This window comes from Hemiscyllium ocellatum, chromosome 7, assembly GCF_020745735.1.
Source record: "Hemiscyllium ocellatum isolate sHemOce1 chromosome 7, sHemOce1.pat.X.cur, whole genome shotgun sequence".
In the NCBI taxonomy this organism is placed as follows: Eukaryota; Metazoa; Chordata; class Chondrichthyes; order Orectolobiformes; family Hemiscylliidae; genus Hemiscyllium; species Hemiscyllium ocellatum.
This window is the reverse complement of record NC_083407.1, coordinates 84940192-84961913: the sequence shown is the minus strand read 5'-3', so window position 1 is coordinate 84961913 and position 21722 is coordinate 84940192. Positions and strand designations below refer to the sequence as shown.

General features: G+C 39.8%; 1 protein-coding gene across 1 annotated transcript in view; it reads left to right on the top strand.

The window, feature by feature from the left end:
* The first annotated feature begins 242 nt into the window (after positions 1-242).
* dazl (deleted in azoospermia-like) overlaps positions 243-21722 on the top strand; it is a 157994-nt gene continuing 136514 nt past the window's right edge. The window contains exons 1-3 of the mRNA XM_060828127.1: positions 243-274; positions 7295-7447; positions 7556-7647. Of these exons, the coding sequence (XP_060684110.1) occupies positions 257-274; positions 7295-7447; positions 7556-7647 (263 nt within the window). The 5' untranslated portion in view covers positions 243-256. The remainder of the gene's footprint in view (positions 275-7294; positions 7448-7555; positions 7648-21722) is intronic.

Genomic DNA, 21722 nt, shown 5'->3' with positions numbered 1-21722 from the left:
CGGTCCCCGGCACTGAATATTTAATGATATTTGAGGCGGACGCGGTGGTCCTGGGATTTGATTGGCTTGGGTTTGTCAGTGGAGCGAGTGGGGGGTTTGGCCGCCCCCCCGGTCACTGACTCGATGTGGTATGACCCGGTAACTTAAGGTGCTGCCAGTTGCCCACAAACCCAAGTACAGAACCAACGGGCTTTTTTTTTAATTTTGCGCGTTGAGTAAAATCGGTGATACCCCCGAAACCAGCGCTTTCGTGCAAATGGACACCGAAGGAGCGGTGAGTGGCCTGGGCAGCGTCGCCACAGCTGGAGCGAAGCTGGATGGGAGGTGGGGGCAGGAAAGGGTCGCCGTGAGGCTGCTTTCTTCACACTTGGGAAGAGGGGTTGTCTGCTACAACCACCGCTCCGATTGTAATCGGACTTTAAATCGCAGATGCAGCGCCGGCTGGTCCCTTCACTCAGATGTGTTTTTAAAAAAAATGTAAGCTATTAATAAATCCGGGAGAGACAGAGACATCAACAATTGCAACTTGATCTGGGAGGTGGGCGAAGCTCGGAAGGTGTGCTGGCAAAAACATGGCCACGCCGCCGCACAATCACGACGCCCACCGAGCTTTTAGGCGAGGATTTCATCTTCGGCGTGTTTATTTTTGAATTTGGTGTTATTTTGACTAGATCACGTGCTCCCGCTCCGAATTTGCGGCAAAAGAGGTGCGAAATTTAGCCAGCGTTTTCCCACCGTCGGAATAACACTTTTTAAAAACAAGATCGAAGACAGCGACAATTCGAAGGAATCTATTTTTGAATTGATTCCCTACTTTTCCGGTTGTTTAGTGATTTTAATTCGATGATGGGGGGGAGAGGTTGAAGGAATGGTTTGATAACTTACATTGCCGGCGATGTTTATAGTAGGTTTTAATTTGTAACGGCCGTGATAAGTATGTCCGACATTGGCACCTCCATGGTGTTGGGGGATTTTTTTTGTCGGTCTATACTGTGGGGGGTTCGCGAGCGTCGCCTTTTCCGCAGATTCCCGCCAAAAGCCGTTGCGCGGGCGCACTCGTTCCAGTTCTCACCAGTTTGGTCCGATCCCCGCGGAGACCCAGCGGCTGACCTCTGGCTATAAATCGGCGTGGCCGGACTACATATATAATAAACCGGTGTTGAATAAAGTATTTCATTTTACAAAATAAAAGGGTGAGCGGATTATTTTTTTCCCCCCATCGAATGGGATGGGTCAGACGAGATTCGCTGCGCCGCTTTCGATTCGTAGCCCCAGAATCATAATTTGGAAATAACTGGTTTATTTTTGTTGTTTCTTGTGATTTGCTAATTTGAAAACAAACTTGTGGGCACACCAAGGCTAAAGTGGCGTCGTTGCCGTTGGCAGGGAGAGGTGAGAAGCGGGTGGCGAGCCGCGTACACAGGGCTAACGGCTGCCGAACTCGCGCTTGCGCCTGTGAGGCGGTGATTTACCAACACGGGGATTATTGTTTGAATATATTTAAACCTCCCGATTAACAACTACACGATCGGGTTTGTAGATATCTTACCTGAACGGTTTGACCAGTTCAGGCAGCGTTACCAACTGCGCTGTTAATAATGGAGCGGATGTGTTTTCTTTTAATCCGAGTTTTTTTTTCCCCCTTTAACTAAACGTGGGTAGTTCAAAATTTGAGATGCTTGAATTTGTTTTAAAAAGGAAATTAATGGATACACTTGTTGAAACTTTGGAAGTGAATTATGCGTGGTTCTTGGGAGTGCAGGTAAGAGCTTCTCGCGGTTACGGAGAAGTTCAACTGCTTTTCCAAACTAGTTGACGCGGAACTTTAGGTGAATGCTAGGGCAAAACAAACCGTAGAACTAGAGCAAATGTGAAAGATGTAAATTTTACATATTTCAAAATATAGAATATAAAATTTTTGTATGAAACATATTCTACAAAAGTGATAAAGTTGTATTTTTCTTATCGGTGTACGTCAGAAATTAAATTTGATTTTACGTATAAGAGAGTGCTATCGCACGATCATTTAGACATTTTCAGATTACATGACTGGTTCACTAAATGTCCCATTTCGACATGGTGATATTGTTTACTGCACCGGTGTAAAATTCTTACTGTCCTTTTATTTAATTGGTAATTACTGATAATCTACAAATACCAGAGGCGTCTTTCGATTAAAGGGAAACAGGCTTGTAAAGCTTTATGGCACATTAACTGTAGAGAAAGGCAAGGAAGCAACCCCTATGAACTATACTATCAGAAGTGGCATAGGGCCTCAAACTTGCTCTTATTGGAATTAAAGAAATTCTGATTTCACCAGTACCTACTTTTCTCTCTCTGTGTCACTTAGTCTTCCCTGCCTCCACCAAACACCTGATGAAAGTTAAGTCAATGATGGTCCGCTAAATTTTTTGATTTATTTTAATCATGAGAATTGCAATCCACTATTAGGATAGACAGTTTGTATCTAGTGGGCTATTTGAATAGGAGAGTCCAACAAATCTATTGAGGCTCTTTGAGTAGTTGGACTGAAAATACATCAAGTGTAATTTTCTGTTTCAATTATTTAAATACAAGTTGCAGGTACCTTTTTTATTCATATTCCTATATGAATAAAAATCCAATGAAATATGTTAGGAGATTGCAAAAATAAGGTTACAAAATTAAGCCTGAACAAAAATTAATATAAACCATTCACAGTGTGTAAATTCACATTTTTGATTAATGTTCAGGTGATGTTCTTTAAAAAAATTCAAATTAAAAAATGAAAATGTTTACACTTGGTATATTGTAGTTGGAAGATCTTGGTAAGATATTTCTGACAAAATGCTCATTCTTTTATCTCGAATTTCAGTGACAGATTACATATGAAAAATGTCAAAATATTGTCTTCTTCCATTTGATTATTAGTGTTCTGTGTATGTTTTATGCAAAATTAATTAATTGTTTAGGCAAGGTAACTAACAAGACAGCAAAATAAGTTGAAAGAAACAATAATGGAAATTGAGGAAATACTGAATTAAAGACAAACTGAACAAGTTAATTGAGGTTGAGAAGTGATTGTACAGTAATATAGTACTGTAAGACAGGGGAAATGTGCTGTGCACACATAGATTTCGAATGTCTGCTTTGTGGCCAGTGCTTTAAATGTTAACCTAGCAATAATGTGGAAATAATAGGATAGTGCATAAAATGTGTTACTAACAAATATGATGCCAAATGTAACTCCTTCACAAGCTAACAAAAAAGGCATCAGATAGACATTGCGAGCTTTTTTTATCCCAGGAACACTTGAGCTGAACTGATACTCAGAGTCATAGAGATGTACAGCACAGAAACAGACTCTTCAGTTCAATTCGTCCAAGCTGACCAGATATCCTAACCTAATCCACTGCCATTTGCCAGCACTTGACTCAAATTCCTCCAAAGCCTTCCTATTCATAAACCAATTCAGATGCCTTTTAAATGTTGCAATTGTATCAGCCTCCACTACTTCCTCTGGCAGCTCATTCCATACATGCACCACCCTCTGCATGAAAAAGTTGCCCTTAGGTCCCTTTCATATCTTTCCCCTCTCATCCAAAACCTGTACCCTCTAGTTCTGGACTCCCCTACCCCAGGGAAAAGACTTTGTCTATTTATCCTATTCATGCCCCTCATAATTTTGTAAATAAGGTCACCACTCAACCTCCAAAGCTCTAGGGTGAACTGGCCCAGCCTATTCAGCCTCTCCCTACAGCTCAAATCCTCCAACCGTTGCAACAGCCTTGTAAATCTTTTCTGATCCCTTTCATATTTCACAACATCCTTCCGATAGGAAGTAGATCAGAATTGCACGCAATATTTCAAAAGTGGCATAACCAATGTCCTGAATGGCTGCAACATGACCTCCCAACTCCTATACTTACTACTTTGACCAATAGAGGAAAGCATACTAAATGCCTTCTTCACTATCCCATCTATCTGCGACTATACCTTCAAGAAGCTATGAACCTGCACTCCAAGGTCTCTTTGTTCAGCAACAGTCCCTAGGACCTTCCCATTAAGTGTACAAGTCCTGCTAAGATTTGCTTTCCAAAAATGCAGCACCTCGCATTTATCTAAATTAAAGTCCATCTGCAACTTCTCAGTCCACTGGCCCATCTTATCAAGATCCTGTTGTAATCTGAGGTAACCTTCTTCACTGTCCACTACACCTCCAATTTTGGTATCTGCACTCATGATAGTCCAATGAATTCAGTGGTTGTAGAGAGTTACTGGTTACATAACTGTCTTCTTTGGGTTATTACATATATCTACAGAATTGTACAGTCAGTTCTGCTATAATGCAGTAGTTCCATTTTCACACAATCCCATGTTAGAAGAAAATCGTGTAATAGTACCAATTCAACTATTGGGGCCAGAAATGTGTTATAACTAATATATGCTTTAAAAGGTCCCACTTTAGAAACAATGTCCCCGGTTCGTCAATCGCATTATAGCGAATTCACATTAATGAAATGCCATGTTATAGTAGTAGGACTGTCACAACATCGGCAAAGGTATACTTTGTGACATTGCTGGAGCTTGTGCTTAGTCTATCTTTCTCTCCATGCACCTGAAGTAAGCAGTCACTCTTTAGTTGCATCTGCATCAGCAGAATCTCTGGATGTTGTCAGAACAACTGGCTACTTTGCAAAGCTACAAAAACAATCCTTATTTGATTCAAGAGCATGGTGTGATTCACTTTTGCTTTGAAGAAAGTACAGACTATATATTTCATTAGAAAATCAAACTTTAAAGAAAATATCTGTTGCAACAATCAGTCACTTGTCTTATCTGAGCAATGGAATTGACAGTGACTTTCGTAAGTTTAGTATGGGTTTTGTAAACTCTGCAATAGTAGTTACGTTTCTGCTTCTGCGATAAAAGTAGTTGGAGGTGCACAAGGTTTGTGAAGGTTTGTAGCTCAGGTTGAGGTTTAGGGCGTAGGTTTGCTCGCTGAGCTGTAGGTTTGATATCGAGACGTTTCATTACCTGGCTAGGTAACATCATCAGTGGCAACCTCCAAGTGAAGCAAAGCTGTTGTCTCCTGCTTTCTATTTATATGTTTGTCCTGGATGGGGTTCCTGGGGTTTGTGGTGATGTCATTTCCTGCTCGTTTTCTGAGGGGTTGATAGATGGTATCTAGATCTATGTGTTTGTTTATGGCATTGTGGTTGGAGTACCAGGCCTGCCTCTAGGAATTCCCTGGCATGTCTTTGCTTAGTCTGTCCCAGGATAGATTTGTTGTCCCAGTCGAAATGGTGTTTTTGTTTCCTCCGTGTGTAGGACTATGAGGGAGAGAGGGTCGTGTCTTTTTGTGGCTAGCTGGTGTTTGTGTATCCTGGTGGCTAACTTTCTTCCTGTTTGTCCTACGTAGTGTTTGTGGCAGTCCTTGCATGGAATTTTGTAGACGACGTTGGTTTTGTCGATGTGTTGTACTGGGTCTTTTAAGTTGGTTAGTTTTTGTTTGAGAGTGTTGGTGAATTTGTGTGCTACTAGGATTCCGAGAGGTCTTGGTAGTCTGGCTATCATTTCTAACACTTCTTTGATGTAGGTAAGGTGGTTAGGGTTTCTGGCTGTGTTACGTCTGCTTGTCGTGGTTTGTTCCTGAGGAATCTGCAGACTGTATTTTTTGAGTATCCGTTCTTCTTGAATAAGTTGTATAGGTGGTCCTCCTCTGTTTTCAGAAGTTCGTCTATGCTGCAGTGTGAGGTTGCTCGTTGGAATAGTGTTCTGATACAGTTTCGTTTGTGTGTGTTGGGATGGTTGCTGGTGTAGTTAAGTATTTGGTCAGTGTTTGTCAGTTTTCTGTATACGCAGATTTGTAGTTGTCTGTTGTCCGTTCTTTCGACTGTGACGTCCAGGAATGCGCGTTTGTTGTCAGTTTCTTCTTCCCTGGTAAACTTTATGCCTGTGAGGATGTTGTTGATGATGTGAAAGAAAACAATCTTGGAGCCTCTGAATCAAGTGTCCATTCTAATCCATTTGGCACTTGCAATAAGTCCTCACAGACTGAAATAGGAATATTTTGAAAGGAGAAGTAGGGCGAGAGTAGTAGATTTGTGCAAAGTAAATATGTCAAAATGGTTGATTAATGGTGTTATAGCTTATCTATTTAGTTTAGTGTTGTTGGATACTAACATGGAGGATCAGATGTCTTTTGGATATGTTTATCTTCATGCAGTTATCATGTATACAACTGTAAGTAAACTTGATTTTGTAGAATTTTGCTAGTCACAGCACTTGAAAAATAATTTCTTAGTTTATTGTCTTTAAAGCTGTATTTTTTTTCCTTTTTGAAGTTGAATTAATTGGCTGAAGTTCATAGAACAAAATGTACATTATAGAAAGAATAGCCAAAATATTTATCTCCTTCTATACTATATGATTATTGAATAAGGCATCATTGGTAGTTTTATGGTAAAATACCTAATAAAACTTTTTTTTTAAACTCTTCTTTAAAAATTAAGGATTGTTGCAATGTATTTGCAGAATGTAGAACCAAAGGTGTAAATAATGAAAAGTACATTTAAAACCAACATTTATTTATACTCAAATGATAATAACTATTTAGAAACACCTGTTGATGAGATTAGTGGAGGCAAGGAAGCAGGTCTAGCTTCTTCAAAATATTGTTCAGTGTTAAGATGGAAAGATTAGGTTACCGGAGGATGAACAATGCTGAACCTCATAGTCTTTTCTTGTTTTTGTTTCTTGCATTCTTAAAGGGTGAAAATAAAAATTCAAGCAGAGAAACTGACTTCATTTTTGATGCAGGTTTTATAATTAATGAGTTTGGAAATTTTCACTTTCATGGCTTCCTAAATTTACATTCATCATCATGAGAAAGTGTCTCTGGAGACCTTTGTGCTTGGAGTGGTGGGAGATTTCAGGCACGGCATATTGCAAATATGAATCTTAACTGTAGATCACAAAAATAAACAGACATTGAATAATTTTCCACCTTGGGAGAAGGTACATGATTTGGTGCAACCTGTATGGAAGAAGGAAAATAGGATTTAACAATCTCAAAATATGAAGTGAAACCACATTTGACTATCGCTTTTGAAATAGTATTTAAAATTTGAATTTGAAAACAGCTTTAGTTGATTCCACCCATACAGTCATTATAAAACTAATGAAAGTAAGACCTTGGAAGCGACTACAGATTTGCGATACATTGTTCTAGGAACTGAGTTTGTCAGTAATAGCATTTATTATAGTTCTGGTGAGTTAATGGATTTATAAAGGAATCCTTTTTCTTTTACAGCAGCAGAGTTCTAATCTGCCACAGATGGATTCTTCATCTCCATCACCAAACCCAGTTTCTCCAGTGCCGTTGAACAATAACAATCCAACCAGTGCCCCAAGATTTGGAACAGTCATTCCCAATCGAATTTTTGTAGGAGGGATCGATTTTAAAGTTGGTTTTTCATATATTCTAATTCATTAGTAAAATTAATTACAACTAAATAGAAATTTATAGGTACAAGAATATTTGTGTTTCAGGTAGCTGTTTTTCACCCCACAGACAAATGAAAATGACCTAAGAAAATTTTTTGCTCAGTATGGAACAGTTAAAGAAGTCAAAATAGTAAATGACAGAGCTGGCGTTTCTAAAGGGTGAGTACAAAATAATTTTGAAAAGTTATTAATCACCTCCAAAGATGGTGTCAGGAATGGCTAACAGGGAAAGCTTCATTGTACATGTTGAATCAGAAATGTGCATGAGATTGAAACAATTCATTCAGGCTTTCAGGAATATCAGTTATTTTCAGGAGTTTGCATAATTGGAGAATACATAAACTAACATTTTCTGTTTAGTGTTAATAGCTGAAATTATTAGTTTTTCTTAGTGTTTTCTTTTGTCTCCTAGATTCCATAGATGACATAAACCACATTCTCACTTTGCCTCATGTAGTTTATGTTGTATGGCTAGTCAAATGAGATGAGCTTATGTTTCATGGTTGTATAGGAATGGCTGATCCCTAGGGTTCCATGTCTAGAAGTAAGACACCAGGTATTCTTTGAGTAAGATTACTGAAAGGAAAATTTCAAACTGAAAAGATGATTTTAGGTTGTTTTGTGGTGTACAAGCAAGTTAGTAATTGGAACAGGAGAATTATTAATAAAAATCTCAAAATATTTTCTTGGCATAAATAAACTGTTTCCAGCAGCCAATGGATCAGATATTTTCTATATATAGAAGACATTAAGTTATATGGAAATTCAGAATAACATTTAGACAATTGAAGATTGTTGACAATATCACAAACTAATTTAAAGTGAAAGGACAGGAAACACATTTGGAAGGAGAGCTGTATTTTGTGATGGATATTTCAAAAGAAACTGGAATATATTTCCAGAGAATTGGAAGTAGTTTATTTCCTGCAATCTGTGATGTTGTTCTTCCATGAAAAACAGTTTTAATTATTTCAGTTTTCAATGGGAGTTGATGGTTATAGGCAAAAATGTGGAATTGAGGCTGCAATTGATCTTGTTTAGTGGCTGAGCAGGCTAGAGGAGCCAAATGGCCTACTCTTGCTTGTACTACATATGTTCATATAAATCATGTATGGATAAAACTGCCAAAGTCGAGTACCTCTCATTTGAACTTTTTATTTAACAGAAATTATGTATTTTTAAATAAATACATTTTTTAAACATTTCGGAGAGGCATACAAAATTATTCTTTGTCTCCCGTGTCACTCAGTCATTTCAGATGGGTAATGTTCTGAAGTGGTTATTTTAGAAACAATGAAAGAGCTTTAACCCGAATTAAGAACTTGAATTAGGAAGTTGCATTATCATCTAGCTGTTTTGCATCCCAAGCCAGTAACATAGTATTTTGGCTGAACTTGCGATGTGATGGAAATTTGCGAAGTGATGTTCATCTTGTGTGACGCTAGCAGACAATAAAGCATTCAATTCAATAACCTTTTATGAGAGTCAGGGAGAAGGTAATGTAAGAAATAGGAGCAGGAGTAGGCCATCTGGCCCATCAAACCTGCTCTGCGAAATGATAAAAAGATTTTGGTAGAATAAGAGTTCAAATCAACCCGAAAATGCAATTTCATAATACTATACATTAAGTTGACTAGAACATACCCAAGCCATTTATAATAAATGTTCAGGACCTCCTGATATTTGTTAATGCAAATCCTAGATCTTAGTTCCTTGGGCACCTGATTGTACAACTGTAACTTCTACCACAAGTTTAGATATACAGGAAAGATCATGATTGGCGTCCCAATTGTTTAAAAAGAGTTGTAAACTTACTATTTGGTTGAATAAAGCTCCATGAATATAAAAGGGAAATATTTTGGGCAGGGAATAAATCTCAGTTTTGACCAATGTTCAATTCTAGCAGTTCATCAAATAGGGTTTTAAAAAACACAGCAAAGACATTTAAATGCAAATTTGGCTCACATAAAAGAAGACTGTAGAAACAAAGTTCTTAGCATGCCATCTAACAATACTTCAAAACACAGCAGTTGCAATGTGCAAATTGATAAAGAGTTTTGGTGGCAACAGACTTCTGGTATCTGTAGAGAGACAAAGAAGTATCCTCCTCCTCATGAAGAGACCTTGGAGCGCAGGTTCATAACTCCTTGAAAGTAGAGTCACAGATAGATAGGATAGTGAAGAAGGCATTTGGTATGCTTTCCTTAACGGTCAGAGTATTGAGTACAGAGTTGGGAGGTCATGTTGCAGCTGTACAGGACATTGGTTAGGCCACTGTTGGAATATTGCGTGCAATTCTGGTCACCTTTCTATCAGAAAGATGTAATGAAACTTGAAAGGCTTCAGAAAAGATTTACAAGGATGTTGCCAGGTTTGGAGGATTTGAGCTTTAGGGAGAAGCTGAATAGGCTGGGGCTGTTTTCCCTGGTGACCTTATGGAGGTTTATGAAATCATGACATGCATGAATAGGTAAATAGACAAAGTTTTTTCCCTGGGATGGGGGAGTCCAGAACTAGAGGGCATAGGTTTAGGGTGAGAGGGGAAAGATGTAAAAGAGACCTAAGGGGCAACGTTTTCACACAGAGGGTGGTGCGTGTATGGAATGAACTCCCAGTGGAAGTGGTGGAGGCTAGTACAATTGCAAAGTTTAAAAAGGGTTCGAAGGGATATGGGCCAGGTGCTGGAAAGTGGGATTAGCTCGGGTTGGGATATCTGGTCGGCATGGATGAATTGGACCGAAGGGTCTGTTTCCATGCTGTACATCTCTATGATGCTATGTCATCTATTGGGAGCTCATGAAGATGCCAGAACTCTAATTGGCTGTTTCGCTGACAGTCCTTCAGAAACCTAAGTATTGAAACAGTTCCAATAATTATAAAGAAATCTGTGATCAGTCCTATAACAAGAGAGTCCATTCTGATTTCCATTGGATTAGAACTTGGCCTCCCATTCACTACCTTTTTGGTATTCGCCAAATTCCCCTCGATATGTTGCACAGAAAATGAAGTGGTTGCTTTCTTGATTGTGGTGCTTTTTGTGGCTGTTGCTTTCATGGTGGTGGTGATGGGCCTTGTATGGCTGGTGGACAGGGGCATGATGATTGGATGTCACTTCAGAGCCACTGGATGTCATGGAAGTTGATGTGGTCTTGGATGTTGGTTGCATTGGCAGAGTTGTCGACCTTGGGGTTTGTCCGGTTTGGCCCATTGCTGGTTGTGGCTTTTGATTCCTTCTGTCCAGCAGGCATTGTAAGAGACACACTAGTTGTTTTAACTGTGATCTTACACGTGGAGTTTTGGCAGTAAAAGACCTTTTCGCAGAGGTCTCTGCTGTGGGATTGCTGTAATTTTGACAGTACTTCAATGTCATTTCTGTTTGATTCAGCTACAGAGCCAACACTGGCAATCACAGATTTTGTAAGGGACTACTGGTACTTGTATGACCTTTTCAAGCAGGTGTACTAACCTGAGTCTCTGTTTCATTTCCTGTTTGTAGGCCACTCATTGTATCATTATTAACCATCCCAGTCTTTTGTTAGGCCACCGATAACTAGTACATCCGTCAGCATGCTGATAGTTAACTTTTCAGATGATAGTTAAAGCTAATTTCACTTTTCAGGCGTAGTGTAGTGGAAGTAAAAGCCATAGTATTTCTAATGTCAGTGTCGCTAATGTTGTTGGCTGTTGTTGCTGTCGTTATTAGTTCCTGTTACAGTTGAGGACAAATTAAATGCCAATGATGTTACATCACTGGACATTGCTACTATTGAATCAACTGAGCTTATGTGATTTCCACGAGAAGAGATGAGCAATGTAACAAAAGTACACAAACAGGTCATCCAGCAGTCCACTATTTCCATCTTCCCTATGTTCCCAAAAGCTCAAGCTGAATTCCTGATGAAATAGCTATAAGTAGCCTGTGACTGAGTCACACAATAGGACAAAAAGAGTTCCTCTGTCTCAAAAGTCTGAGTAAATGAGTATTTCTCAGGAAAACGTTTGCCTTTTGAATTATTCTCACTTAAATTTCAGTTGAAATGTTGTATCTACAGTGTCAAGGACCAGTTCATGAAGATACTGCAAACAAAATCATGTTGGAAAGAAATTGGTTTGAGAATTATCGAACGTGCACTTTAGTTTTACAAAAGAGAAAGTCTATAGTTGGCAATGAGCACTAATAACCTCCAACAGAGGAAAAGTATATTTACACTTGAATCAAGAAACTGTGACACAGCAGAGCAATTGCAACTAATGGAGTTCTTGCAAAAATTTGGACCATTAGGTATTAAAAGTCATTGCTCGAAAAAGGAGTATTTATGGAGTTTAATGATTTTGATTTTCTTCTGCTAGCACTCTGAGCATTTTTTTTTATTCAAAATGGAGAAAAAGATGTGGAAACCCTTAATGTCTTCAGGTCGAACATAACTGTCTACTTTGCAAATCAGGTTGGAGGAACTTAATGGTATCTCCCATCATATTCCCTACAAAAACGCTGATATTAAATACCAAAATGAATGATGACCTAATCTTTCATACAGGGCAGCGTTAATTCTAATGCCTAAAAGGGACAGACAGTAGCCATCGTGGGGGACACAGAAAGGTAAATTACATTTGCCCCAGTTGCCCTATCAATTTTCAGAGTGTACATCTTCTGAATTGCGATGAAGGAAAGCAGCTTGTATGTCTGTTGGCTGTAGTTGTGTTGGGTAAGAGCTGGCAGCAGAATGGAACTCAGTAATTGAAAGAAAATATATATTCATTCATGGGATGTGGGTGGCATTGGCTGGGTCACCATTTATTGCTCTTGAGAAGGTGCTTGTAAACTGCCGCTTTGAGCAGCTGTGATCCATTAGGTGTCAGTATACCAAAAATGCCATTAAGGATGGAATTCCAGGATGTAGAACACTGATCTATTTCTGACTCAGGATGGTGAATGGTTTAAAGGCGAACTTGTAGATACTTGTGTTTTCGCATATTTGCTGGCCTTATCTGTCTAGGTGGTGGTGAGTATGGATTTGGAAGGTATTGTCTAAGGACTATTGGTGAATTTCTGCAGTTAATCTTACAGATGGTACACACTGCTGTTACTGAGCATCACTGGTGGAGGGAGTTAATGTTCAGGTGCCAATCAAACAGCCACTTTATCCTGGATGGTGTTGAGCTTCTTGAATGTTGTTGGAGTTGTACTCACCCAGGCAAGTGGGGAATATTCCATCAGATTCCTGACTTGTGCCATGTTGATGGTAGATGTGCCACAGGATACTTAACCTCTGACCTTCTGTTATAAATGCGGTGTTTCTGGCAAATGCAGTTCAGTTTCTGGTCAATGGTAATGTCCAGGATATTGGTAGTGGGGGAATTCAGTGATGATCAACTCTTTGAAGGTCAGGGGGTGATAGTTGGATTCTCTTTCGTTGGAGATGGTCACTGCCTAGCACTTCTCCCATGCTTATTCCTGCATGCCCTTCTCCAAGGGATTTTTCTGCACGGAGATCGAAAATAATCTATGTCATCTAGAAGAACAGATATTAGATCAAGATGAAGCAAAAAAAATGCTGAAATGGATAAGTGTGCAAAGTAAGACTTATTCAGTCCGCTTGTCTTCAATTTGAAAGCTTTCTTTATTATTCATTCAAGGGAATCTGGGAGTCAGTGGCTCAGCCAGCATTTGGTGCCCATCCCTAATTGCCCTGGAATGGCTGCAGTCTTTGGATGTAGATATACACACAGTTCAGTTAACTAGGAGGTTCCTGGAGTTTAACCCAATAACAAGGCAAGAATGCTAATATACTTTCAAGTTAGAATGTTGTGTGCCTTTAGAGGAAACTTGCAAGTAGTGGTAATCCTTTACTTCTGATGCTTTTCTAAGTTGTAAGGTGCTGCCAAAAAAGCCTTGGTAAGTTGCTGCCTTACATTTTGTAGATGGTACACACTGCTGCCACTGTGGTAAAGTGAGTGAATGTAGTGGTTGGGTGCCAGTCAGCAGGCTGCCTTGTCCTGGATGCTATCAAGCTTCATGAGTGTTGTTGGAGCTACATACATCCAGGCAGGTGGAGCGTATTTCACCACACTCCGGTCTTGTGCCTTGTAGATGATGGACATGCTTTGGCAGAATTTCTAGCTTCTGACATGCTCTTGTAGCTGGAGTATATCAATAACTAGTTCATCCACTTGGTACTTCTGGCTAAATATGGATCCAAGTACCTCATCTTTTGCATGTATGTGCTGTACTGTCCCAGCATTGAGTGTAGAGACATGAATGGAGTCTCTCGTCCAGTGAGTTGTTTATTTGTCCAGCACCATTTATGACTAGGTGTGGCAGGACTGCGAAGCTTAGATCAGATCCGTTGGCTATGGAGTCATCACCTTTTGTATGCTTCTTCTGCTATTTGACATATAAGTAGTCCTGTGTAGCTATATTGGCTGAGGCTGCAGTTTTGGGTGTATCTAGTTGTTATAGTCATAGAGATGTACAGCATGGAAGTAGACCTTTTGATCTAACCCGTGCATGCCAACCAGATATCTTAAATTAATCAAGTCCTATTTACCAGCACTTGGCCTTTATCCCTCTAAACCCTTCCTATTCATATACCCATCCAGATGCCTTATAAATGCTGTGATTGTACCAGCCTCCATCACTTCCTCTGGCAGCTCATTCCATATACACAACACCCTTTGTGTGAAAAAGTTGCCCCTTAGGTCCCTTTTAAATCTTTCATCCTAAACTTATGCCCCCTAGTTCTGAATTCCCCCACTACAGGAAAAGACCTTGTCTATTTACCCTATCCATGCCCCTCATGATTTTATAAACCTCTATAAGGCCACCTCTAAGCCTGTAATGCTCCATGGAAAAGAGCTCCAGCCTATTCAGCTGAGAGTCATAGAGATGTACAGCACCGAAACAGACGCTTTGGTCCAAACCGTCCATGCCAACCAGATATCCCAATCCGATCTAGTTCCACCTGCCAGCACCCAGCCCATATCTTTCCAAACCCTTCCTATTCATATACCCATCCAAATGCATCTTAAATGTAATTGTACTAGCCTCCACCACTTCCTCTGGCAGCTCGTTCCATACACATACCACACTCTGTGTGAAAAGGTTGCCCCTTGGGTCTCTTTTATATCTTTCCCCTCTCACCCTAACCCTATGCCCTCTAGTTCTGGACTCCCCAAACCCCAGGGAAAAGACTTGGCCTATTTACCCTATCCATGCCCCTCATAATTTTGTAAACCTCTATAAGGACACCCCTCAGCCTCCGAGGCTCCAGGGAAAACAGCCCCAGCCTGTTCAGCCTCTCCCTATTAGCTCAAATCCTCCAACCTTGGCAACATCCTTGTAAATCTTTTCTGAAGCCTTTCAAGTTTCACAACATCTTTCCGATAAGGTGATAAGGTAAATACATTTATTTATTTCCAGACAGTCTAGTCACATCTTATCAGTTTTAGCATGTTCTCTTAAAATTATTGCCTTTTTGTGTCTCTGAAATGCTGAATGTTTAGAAAAGTGAAAGTGATCATTAACTTCCAGATCTTTCATATCTTCATCTGTCACACTACTTTACAAAACCACAACCCAGAATCACCCTCCTTAGAAAGAAGAATTTAATCTGCATGCTGATGCTCAGTTTGGATTCTGCCAGGATCACTCACCCCTGACCTCATTACTACCATGTTAAAACATAGATAAAAAGCCTGAACTCGAAAGGTGAAGTGAGAGTGTTTTTACTCAGAGAATAGAGGGGTGTAGAACACACCGCCTGCAACAGTAGTAGATTCGCCAACTTTAAGGGTATTTAAATGGTCATTGGATAAACATAGGGACGAAAATGGAATAGTGTAGGATAGATGGACTTCGGATTGGTTTCACAGGTTGGCGCAATAAGGAGGGCTGAAGGGCCTCTACTGTGCTGTAATGTTCTATGTAAAACTCAAGCCATAACAGCCTTAAATGACAAGGACACCTGATCCAATGACCATTTAAATACCCTTAAAGTTGACGAATCTACTACTGTTGCAGGCGGTGTGTTCAACACCCCTCTATTCTCTGAGTAAAGACACTACGTCTGACATCTGTCCTATATCTGTCACCCCTCAATTTAAAGCTATGTCCCCTCGTGATAACCATCATTATCGGAGGAAAAAGGCTCTCACTGTCCACCCTATCTAACCCTGTGATTATATTATATATCTCAATTAAGTTACCTCTCAACCTTCCCATCCTGAAACACTAGCAAAACTGGAGTAAATGGGAATTACTCCAGAGAAACTCTCTGCTGTTTGGAGTCATACCTAGCACAGGGGAAGATGGATGTGATTGTTGGAAGTCATGTCACTTACTCCTGGAACATCAATGGTGTCCTTGATCCATGCAGCCGTCTTCGACTGCTTCATCAATTATCCTCTTTCCATAATAATTTCAGAAGTGGGATGTTGACTGTTCAGATATTCTGAAGAAGTGTCACTCGACCCAAAATGTTAACTCTGCTTTCTCTCCACAGATGTTGCCAGACCTGCTGAGTCGCTCCAGCAATTTTTGTTTTTGTTTCAGAAGTCCAATGGGCATTGACACAAGCACTCGTTTCATGGCTGTAAACTTTTTTATTAGCTAATACTGACTTGTTCAGTATAACGAGAGAGTTGTGTGAACTGTATCAACCTCACAATGAGATTTGGGGCAAGAACACCCACAGAACAAACACCTCATGAGATTTCAACCTAGAATTTCGAGCAGGAACTTCAGTTTTTGCATCTTAAGACTGTCTGGAGTCATGTTGTTCCTTGTGTCTGAGGTGGGAATGTTCCCCAAAACTTGCTCCTCTTCCATCTACTGCAACTGGTGGAGTCTTTAAATCACAAATTTACCGCAGTGTAGGAGATTTAGCATGATGTAATTCTTCTGCATTCCCAATTTTAATTGCTCCTGGTGGCCATGCCATAAGTTACATAGACATGAGTTCTGAAATAACCTGTCTACATCTCTCAGCATCTCTACCTCACTTCATTCCTTTTAAGACACAATTTAAAACATAGCTTTTAGAGACTTACCTTGGTATATCACTACATTTGTTAAGTCTGATTTAATAATACTGCTATGAAATAACTCATGACGGATAAAGCCCCGTGAACAAAGCATGTAGATTGGTGTTGACGTAAACAGGCCAGATTGGGTGATTCTGCAACATTAAGCCACAAGGAAAAATGGGTGGAATTTAGTGCCAACTCCTTTCCCCAGAGGCATGGGATCTATCTGTGTAATGAAGCAAGAGGAAGCAGGGTGGGGATATCACCTTCTTCCAATTTGGTAGCAAGAAGACTTGTGACCTCTCAATTCAGAGGCCTGTTGAGGCCATTGAGTGACTTCCTGAGGGCATCATTTCATCAATGTAGGTATTCAACCATTGATGGACAGCGGACCTGCCCTCCGGGGAACCTGTTCAGGAACCTGGCTGGATTTGCCCACAGTGGTCTTATTAAAACATACGAGATTCTGAGGAATTTGACAAGGTAAATGTATCCTAAATGTGTCCTCTGGAGAATCTCAAATTAGGAGACATAGTTACAGAACACAAGGGAACATTCATTTAAAGCTCTTCTCCTAAAGTTGAGTAGATGTCTAGAATTCTTTACCCCAGAGGTTATGGAGGCTCAATCATTGTAAATCTAGAGGGTGTAGATTTATTCTTTTGAAATGTCGGTGAAATGAGGAGCTGTAATGAAAGAGGGATTGAGGCCTGAGGCAGCTTAGCCAATGGTGGGATAGGGTTGAGAGTCCAAATGGTGTACTTTCAGCTCCCATTTAATATTATTGCAACCTTTATCATAAACGCCAACGTTTTTTACCTACTGATGTTAGGCTAGCTGCTTTGTAATCCCTTCTTTTCTCCAAATTTCTTTTTATTACGCAGTAGCATTACTTATCACTCTGCAACCTGTTGGAGCTGTTTATAGAATCTACAAAATTTTAGAAGATAACAACCAATGTATCACTGTGTGCTTGGGATAATGCTTGGGGATACAGATTACCAGGCCCTGGGGATTTATCAGCTTTCAGTGTCACTAATTTCTCCACCTTTAACTAATTTCCTTCAATTTCTTCCTCCCAAAAGACTGTTGCTTCCCTAGCATTTGTGGGGAATTATTGGTGCTGTTTTCTGTGAAGGCAAAGGTAACGTGAATGTTGAATTGCATGTCATTTCCTTGATTTTCATTATCTATTCTGCTTTGGACTGTAAGGGTTGTCTTCACTAATCTTTTCATATACTTATGGAAACTTTTACTGCCCACTTTTATGCACCTTGCAAATTTATGCCCATACTTGGTTTTTCCCCTGTATTTCAATCTTTGTGTCATCCTTTGCTGAATTCTAAACTGCTCCCTAACCACATGCTTGCTGCATTTTGTATCAACTTTATATGAAGCTAATGATATCCATAATTTTTTTTTAGTCAAGGTTGGGTCACTTTCCTGTTGCATTTTTATTCAAGAAAGGACTGTTGTAATACATACATGAGCTATATCATGTCTTATGCCTTTTAATGAAGTTATACAATCTACCATAACAACTCAGGCCTCAAGCCTTCATAGTTTAGATTTAAGACCCTAGTTTTGGATTGGACTATTTCACTTGCTATTGAAATGAAGAGTTTTATCATGTGAAGTTATATTTCCCTGGAGAGTCTCACATAATAGTCTTATTAATTCACCAGTTTTTGGCTCTTCAGCTTCCACACTGTAGTAAGAGAGGAAGCAGCAAGAAGATAAATTAAAGCCTAGAACTAGGGACCCAGCACTTCAGCTTCAACACAGCAGTGACAGACAAGTTATAGTTTAACAACTGCAGTTTCAGGGGATGCTGATTTGGGGGAGAAAAGTACAAAACAGTGACAGCACAGGGAATTGGTGGGTTACTTGATTCATGATTTTTAAAAACTGCATTTGTTGGAAGAAGGGATTAACTCAGAAACAAGTGATTGTCAATGCCAGTATAATAAAGGAATGCGAATAGGCAAAGTGGAATAAAGGAAGTAAGTCTTTAAAACTAAGTAAAAACAGATTTGTCAAATGGAATAGTGGCCTGTAAAATGTGGGAGGTGAAGGATTCTCCCAGGATCATAGACAACCATATGTACAGGAAGTGCTTCCAGCTGCAGAAACTTAAGCTCTGAGGTTTGGAGTTTGAACAATGGCTGGAGACAATGTACCACATCTGCAAGGTTGGGAGTTATATGGATAACATGTTCAGAGACCAGGTCACATTGCAACTTAACAGCCTGGAGAAGGAAATCAATGCAAGAGAAATGGGCAGGGATTGTAGGAACCCTTGGCGTTCTGTTTATAAATCGGTTTTCCAGATTGGAAGCTGATGTGGGTGCTAGTTCTTCAGGCAGTGTATTCAGAGCTATGTTTATGGCACAGCAACCTGCTCAGCTGTACAGAAGGAGATATAGAAGAAGGAGGAACAATAGAGGATTTATTAATTAGGGAAACAGGTGTTTTTGTGACAGTCAGTATGACTCCGGAATGGTATGTTATTTCCCTTATGCCAGGGTCCAGGATGTGATGGCAGTGGCTGCAGGACAATCTTCTAGGAGAGGGTGAGTAACCAGAGGTTGTAGTTCATATTAGTGCCAATGATTTAGGTAGGAAAGAAAACTGGTCTTGTCACAATATAGAGAGTTAGGTAGAAAGTTTAGCTGGTAGGCTGTCCAATGTAGTAATCTCTAATCACTCCTAGTGCCACATGCAAGCAAATATTGAAATAGGAAGATAAGGCAGATGAATGTATGGCTGGAAAGATGGTGCATGATCGAGGGCTTTAGATCCTGGGACTATGGGGGCTGGTTTTGGGGAAGATGGCACTTGTCCAAGTGGGACAGGTTACATCTAAGCAGGGCTGGGACTGAGTACTTGGCAGGATATTTTGCCAGTGCTGTTGGAAGGACTTTAAAATAACTCAACAGCAGTGTAGGAATCAAAGGAGGGCAGTAGAGGAGAGGACAAGGGTTCACAAAATACTTAAAGAGGTGTAACTAGCACTAGCGCAGCTAATAGCAACTTAGTAGGTGAAGTCAGAATAATAAAGAAAAAAGTCAGGTCTAAAACGGATACTGTGTGCGTATATGAAATCATTGTGTATACAAAAGAGTGTAGATTGCCATGTGAAAGTTTGATTGTGACCAGAACACAAAATGACAAGACTAGGTAGGTGTTAAATATTCCTGGGTATAAAATATTTCAGAAAAGAAAGGAGGAGGGATAATAGGATTAGGTAAGGAGACATTACAGTACTGGAAAAAAAAGCATGTCTCAGAGGATCACAGAATCAATTTGACTAGAACTAAGGAACAAAAAGGGATACAATTAAATTGTTAGGTGTAGTATATGGAACACCAGATAGTGGAAAGGATGGAGAAGAACAAATCTGCAGAGAAATTAGAGATACTAGTACTATAATGTAGTTAGAATGGGAGACTTCAGTCAGCAAAGGCATAAACTGGGACGCTTGTAGTGTTCGTGGCAGAAAAGGTCAATGGTCCTGCATTGAGCTTCCTGTAGCATTATGTTTTCAGACCAAGAAAGATGCATTCTTGAACCTTGTTCTTGGAAATGAGGTGGGCGAACTGAATCAAACAGGGATCATTTAGGAGACAGTAATCATTATACAGGAAGGTTCGGGATAATAGTAGAGAATGACATGCAACAATGTGGAGTGAAAAAAATCAGTAGGCAGGGAGCGCACTTAATGGGGCATGAACAGAGCTGAGCAGGATTGACTGGAATGAGAGGTTGACAGGAAAAATAGTTATAACAAAGGCTACCTTCAAAAAGGAAATAGGTTGGTACCATCAAGATATATTCCCTCAAATAGGAAAGCTCGAACGAACAAATCCAGAGCTCCCTGGATGACGAAATAGAAACTAAAATAAAGAAGAAATTTGCTTATGACAAGTGTCAGATAGAAAAGAAAATTGAGATCCAAGAGTGTTGTTGGAGGTTCAGAGGAGAGGTGAAGGAGCAAATTAAGAGAAGAAAAGATCAAATATGAGGAAAAGTTGGCTGCTAATATAAAGAAATGTCACAAAGTCTAAGTAGAAAGAGAGTGGCAAAAGGAGAAGTAGGGCTGATGAGCGACCAAAAGGGGATTTACACCTAGAAGCAGGGGCATATAAGGTGTTAAATGAATACTTTGCCAAAGAGAGAGATGTTGCCTAGACTTGGATAACAGTAGAGATAACCTAGTCATTGAAAGGTTCAAAATTGGTCGGGCAGAATTTTTGGAAAGACTGTTCGTACTTAAAATTTGTTAAGGCACCGGAACCAGATGAGATGCATCCAAACGATTTTGAAGGAAGTGAGAATGGAAAGTGCAGTGGCACTGTCCACAATCTTTCAGTATTCCTTTGATTCAGAACAGATGCCAGAAGAGTATAAGGTTGCAAATATGTCAGCTTTGTTCAAGAAAAGTTGTAATGATAAGCCCAGCAACTACGGACCAGTTAGTTTAATCTCAGTGGTGGGGAAGCTTCCAGAGGCAGTTATTCAAGATAGAATCAGTAGTGACATGGCAAATTTGGGTTGATTATGAAGAATCAGCATGGATTTATTTCTACAGGGGAAATAATGTTTAACTAACTTGCTGGAGTTTTTCAAAGAGGGAACACAAAGACTTGATGAGAGTAACAGTGTTGATCTAGTTCACATGGAGTTTCAGAAGGTATTTGATACAGTGCCACAAAGCAGACATGTGATCAAAGTTATTAGTCATGCAATAAATAGGTCAGTAGCAACATGGGTACAAAATCATCTGTGTGATAAGAAACAGTAATAGTCATTGGATATTTCTTGAACTGAAGAAAGATTTTAGTGGAGTTACAGAGGAGTTATTATTGGGAACCTTGCTTTTCCTCATATATTAATGAACCAGAGCTTGTAAATGACACAAAGCTTGGAAGAGCTGTAAATTGTGACAATGTAGAATTCCAAAAGGACGTAGACGAATTGATGGAGCGGGCAGAGAGCTGGCAGATGAGACTCAACGTGGAGAAGTATGAATGGATTTTACGAGGCGTAACACTGAAAGACAATATAAAATTGCAAGTGCAGTTCTAAAGGAGGACTGTTGATTTTTGGGAACGTATTGTGATTGAGTTATCTAACACAGGCAGTCATTTATTTGTCGCCGTTTTCTGATAGCTTATTGAGTTTCTTGTTGAGTATTGAGTAGCAGTTTA